Source organism: Terrapene carolina, unplaced genomic scaffold, assembly GCF_002925995.2.
Source record: "Terrapene carolina triunguis isolate 2854851 unplaced genomic scaffold, T_m_triunguis-2.0 Scaffold232, whole genome shotgun sequence".
Classification (NCBI taxonomy): Eukaryota; Metazoa; Chordata; order Testudines; family Emydidae; genus Terrapene; species Terrapene triunguis.
The window spans coordinates 7,100,811-7,105,952 of NW_020664583.1; the positions used below are offsets into that span (position 1 = coordinate 7,100,811).

Here is a 5,142-nt window from a genome sequence, read left to right on the forward strand (position 1 = left end):
TGGGGGGCAGGTGTGGAGCCAGGTAGGGAGCCTGCCAACTCACCCCTCCTCCAGCACCAGCAAGGGTCCCAGGCCCCACACTGCTACCCGTCCCCCTCACCCCCAGCATCTGGGCCGCCCTCCCCCAGCATGTGCTGAGCCCCCGGGCAGCCCCCCACCCAAGTTTTATTCATGGGTATTTTTAGTAAAAGTCATGGACAGGTCACGGGCCGTGAATTTTTGTTTACTGCCCGTGGCCTGTCTGTGACTTTTGCTTAAAATACCTGTGACTAAAATGTAGCCTTAATCATGATATCATATTCTCTATATAAATTCATCAACCAAAAGTTGTGTTTATATTCAATTCCTAAGGTTAGACCTCAATAGTACCTCCATCTCCCCTTCTCTGTTCCTTGCTCATTAAAATGGTATAGGGTGAGCTGTCAAACAAGTCAAGAAATTAAAAAGTTTGATTCCTACACAATTGTAACCCTGGCTTTCCATTTGGAATTTGAGCTGTTGCTTTGATGTGCTTGGTCATGAAAGTGCCTTGATTGGATGAGTAACTCAAGGCTTCTAATGTGACATCACAGAAAGTGGTATTTTTTTCTGCAATATTTTGGAATAGGCAGGATGAAGTTTACTTTCTAAGACCATTGACCCTAGTAAAATCAGATTGTATGAATGCACATATAAAGCAACTGTGAACAGGATGAAAATATGATGAATGTCAGACCAGCTAGTTCAGGAAGAAATAGCACTTCTACCACCTTTTAATAATGACTGCATTGGTTGGCTTAAGTACATGGATTTTGTGCAGCTTCTACTCTCCTTAATACATGCTGAGCCTGGGTTTTATTCTTAAAATTGGTACTATTTCCCTTCTGAAAGAAAATCATGGGAAGGTAGGGCTAGATGGGCCTTCAAGAAGTCATTAAGTCTATTGCTCTGTGCTGATGCAGGACCAACTAAATCTAGACCCTCTGTGACAACTGTTTTCTCTAATCTATTTTTTAAAACCTCCACTGATGAGTCGTCCACAGCCTCCCTTCTGTACTAGTATTGGTAGAAAGTTTTTCTTAATATCTAATCCCTATCTCCTTTGCTGTAGCTTAAAGCAGTTTTGTGTTTTCCTTCCGTCTGTAGATACAAAGAGAAGGGTGATCAATTTTCTCCATAACTCCCTTACCCATATTTGAAGACTACTATTAGATCCTCCTTGGTCATCTCTTCTCAAGATTAAACAAACCCAGTTTTTTTTTAATCTTTCCTTCTAATCCTTTTTTCAGAGGAGTTGTGTGTTGCTAAACTCTCTCCAATTTGTCCACAAGTTTCCTAAATGGGGGGGGCGGGTGCCCAAAAGTGGACACATTACTCCAGCTGCACCCTCACCTGTACCAAGTGGAGCAGGACAATTAGCTCTTCTGGCTCAGATACACCCTAGAATATTAGTTTTGGTTTTGTTTGTTTTACAGCTATATCATACATTAGTTCATATTCAGTTTGTGAGCTATCACCCCAAATTCCATTTCAGCAGTACCTCTTATTCCCCAGTGGGTAGTTGTGCATTTGATTTTTGTCATCTTACGTGCAGTACTGTGCCCTGCTCTTTATTTAATTTCATTTTGTTGGCTTCAGACCAATTCTCTACCTTGTTGTCATCATTCTGAAGTCTAATCGTGTCCTCGAAGGTGCTGGCAATCCTCTCACAGCTTGGTGTCATCTGCAAATTTTATAAGCATCTGCTCTTGTCTCATTTGTTAATGAAAATGTTGAACCTCTCCTGGCAGAACCCCACGGAATACACCCTCCCGGTTTGACAGCGAACCCTTCATAACTAAATGATGAAGGCGGTTTCTTTAATACAAATTCTTCATGTGCTTAATGGTGCAGCGCCTATCAGTTTAAGCTGAGACCGTGAACTGGGTTTCCCAGGGCTGGGCGGACGCTTGGCGAAGGGATTCCCCTCCGCGGGGTCGTTCGCTTTGCGGTGACGTGTTCGCAGAATTCCCCTCGCTGGGCAGAGCGTGCAAATCCCCCCATTTGCGAAGGGGGGGGGGGGCGTCTCTCGCTCTCCTCCCGCTGCCGGTACAGCGCGGAGCAGGAAGACTCCCCGCCCGCTGCACATGGGGGCGGCTAGTCGGGCCCGATGAAGGGAAAGGGCGGCAGCTGCCCCCACGGACGCTGAGCCCCCGGGTTCTGCTCGCCTGTACCCGCGGGGAGCAGGCCCCAGGCAGCAGCAGCTGCTGCGCTCCCCGCCCCCTGGGAGGCTCCGCCTCACCTGCGCTCGAACCATTCTGTTGCCCCCTATCTTCACCGCTGCATCCCCGTGTTAAAGGGCTGCCAAGCCCCGCCCCCGCCTGGTCTTCCAGTTAGCTCCTCCCCTCAGGTGCGGCCTCCACCAATCCGGGGCGGGTTCTTATGTCACACGTCGGTGGTGACGCACCGCGCGAAGAGGGGGGTTGGTGGGTGCCTCGCACCGGAAGCGCGAGGCGCCCGCGGGGTGCTCGGTCGGTGTCATGAGTCCCTGAGGCCGTCGCGCGCCGGGGTGCCTCGCCATGGGGGGGCCGCTCGCTTTGGTCTCCGCCAACAGTAGCCACCCCGCCGTGTCCTCCTCGGGGGCCGGGACCGGGGACGGCTACCGGGGCTGCGAGAACGGGGCCCTCATGGACAGCTTCGGCATCTTCCTGCAGGGGCTCCTGGGCGTCGTGGCCTTCAGCACTCTCATGCGTGAGTGACCCCTCCCCCCTCCGGGCCTGGCTCCGCGACCTCTTCCTCCTCAGGGCCTGGCCTCTCTGGCATAAAGCCCTCCCCCCGCGGGAGCGACCCCTCCCCCCTCCGGCCCCGGTGTAACGGCAAAAACGGCAGCCGTCCAATTTTCCTACCCGTAGCGGTTACGGCCATTTAAGTCACTACACCGACCTCCCTGGTAACACTCCTCCACTCCCCCCCCACCGGGCCCCCCGGCATCCTCCTCGCCGCCACCAACCCCCGCTATGTGTGGTTTCGGGGACCCAGATGTCTTGCCCCCTCGTAACACCTCTGTGTGTGAGTGACTTTTGGGACCCAGGCCTGGTTCCTCTCCCCTCCCCCCCGTTCTGTTTCCTTCTCTCCCCACTATCGCAGAGCATGGTCTGGTCTCCTGTATCACCTTTTTCATTAGTGAGCCTGTCTCCAGGACCGCTCATGGCACCAGGGTCTAGCTACATCCATCAAGCACTGCTTACACACCCATTGCCCTCTTATGTGAGTGAGACACCTTCCCCGCAAACACCAGGGTTGCCCCTGCTTTGGCTCTTCTCCCATTTAGCATCCCTTGGCATAAATGTCTCTCCACAACTGAGGTCTGGTTCGGGTTTCCCACCCTTTCCCCTTCAAGCAATTACTCATCTCCTTGTCCTCATCCACCAGCCTCATGCATCAGAAATGCATGTATTCCTTATTATACTAAGAACATCTATCACTGGCAGTAAAAATCTTTAAAAATCCTGTATCAGAGGGGTAGCTGTGTTAGTCTGAATCTGTAAAAAGCAACAGAGGGTCATCTGAAGAAGTGAGGTTCTTACCTACGAAAGATTATGCTCCCAATACTTCTGATAGTCTTAAAGGTGCCACAGGACCCTCTGTTGCTTTTTAAAAATCCTGTTTGCCTGGTGCTGTTAATGCTCACTTTATATGTATTGATTTCCTTTATACAAACAAACAAAATCAGTGTCACTTGTTTAGATTGAGTCTTGCTTTTGGGTTCTGTTTTACAATGCTTGGGTGACAATGTCCCTTTAATCAGTTGCACCTGCATAATATTGTGCTTTGTGAGGGGGATTTAAAATCTGGTCAGACTTTTTTCCAATCTAAAGAGTCTCTTATATGCTGTTGTCATGATTCTGTGAATGTAAGGGATGGTGCCACTGTTTGTCTGCTGCCTTCTCCTCTTATTTGTGTTTGCCACTTTTTTCTCCAGTACTGTATGCAGAAAATGCCATCACTGGTTTCCTTTTTAAGTATTGATAATCTAGCAGAGTTTTTTGCAGAAACTGTATGTCCCTTTGTGGATTGCATGTGCTTCTGCTTAATGTAATGTGTAATAATGATTGAAGTATGTTTCCTAGTTCAGAATGATGTGATCTCTTCTCCAAAGAACAAATTAAACTTTCCCCAAAAGTTGGTATTTCATACTTAGAATTTAATCTTCTTCCTTTCCACCGTGGTATGTAATAGTTTCTTTTTTTCTATTTGATCTACTCGATAAAGAATCTTGGTTCTTTATTTGTCTGAAGGAACCTACCGCAGCAAGATACTAAATAAATGTTTGCACTAGCAGTTTTTAAGATTAGCCCCTGAACAGCTGCTGTAATGCAGAAGAAGAAGTTGCTTACAAATGAAAATGGGGCAGTTGCCTCAATGACCACAGGATGTCAGCTTGAAGTATTGGGTCTTGATGTAGTGACACATGCAGTCTGTTCTGAGACTATTTTGTTTCTGGGCTTGTCAAATGTATATCCCTCATTCGGGTGAGGGGAAAAAAAAGCTGTAGATAAGCGCAGGTTAGAAATAATTGTTTAGTACTCGTGTGCCTTCATTTTTTACACGTCTTAAGTTTACCCATACCCTAGTAAGAATGCTTGACTTCACTCTTGCAATAATAATCACGTTTTCACGTGTGTAGCACCACCAACTTCCGTTGACGTTCGAGCCCTCACCACCATGCAGGATTGAGATTTGCAGGTTATTGTGAATACTCTCTTTAAAATTCTGAGATTTCTGTTGGCATTCAAGATGAGGATCAAATCTAGAAAAAGCACTTCAGTATTACTGAGAATTACTGTAAGTGATAGACTGAAGTCATTTCTGAGTGACTGGTGAAACTGAGGTGATGGTTTCTTGATATTTTATCGTATTAGCTGTGAATTGTTTGGAGCTGCAACCTTTCCAGGTTTAATAATTATGAATAAGGCTATGTTTTAGTCATGGGTATTTTTAGCAAAAGTCATGGACAGGTCACGAGCAGTAAACAAAAATTCACGGCCTGTGACCTGTCCATGACTTGTACTATATATGCCTAACTAAAACTTGGGTACTCTGTGGGGGGGGAGGGGTGAAATGCTGCAGGTGCTCGGGGGGGGGACCGGCCTGGGGGGTGCTGCGGATGCTGGGGGGGGGGGA

The 5,142-nt window shown here is 47.9% G+C and overlaps 1 protein-coding gene across 1 annotated transcript in view; it reads left to right on the forward strand.

Moving 5' to 3' along the window:
- Positions 1-2,460: 2,460 nt before the first annotated feature.
- Positions 2,461-5,142, forward strand: part of LOC112103761 (store-operated calcium entry regulator STIMATE) — a 94,181-nt gene continuing 91,499 nt past the window's right edge. Inside the window, exon 1 of the mRNA XM_024195682.3 lies at positions 2,461-2,709. Within this exon, the coding sequence (XP_024051450.2) occupies positions 2,538-2,709 (172 nt within the window). The 5' untranslated portion in view covers positions 2,461-2,537. The remainder of the gene's footprint in view (positions 2,710-5,142) is intronic.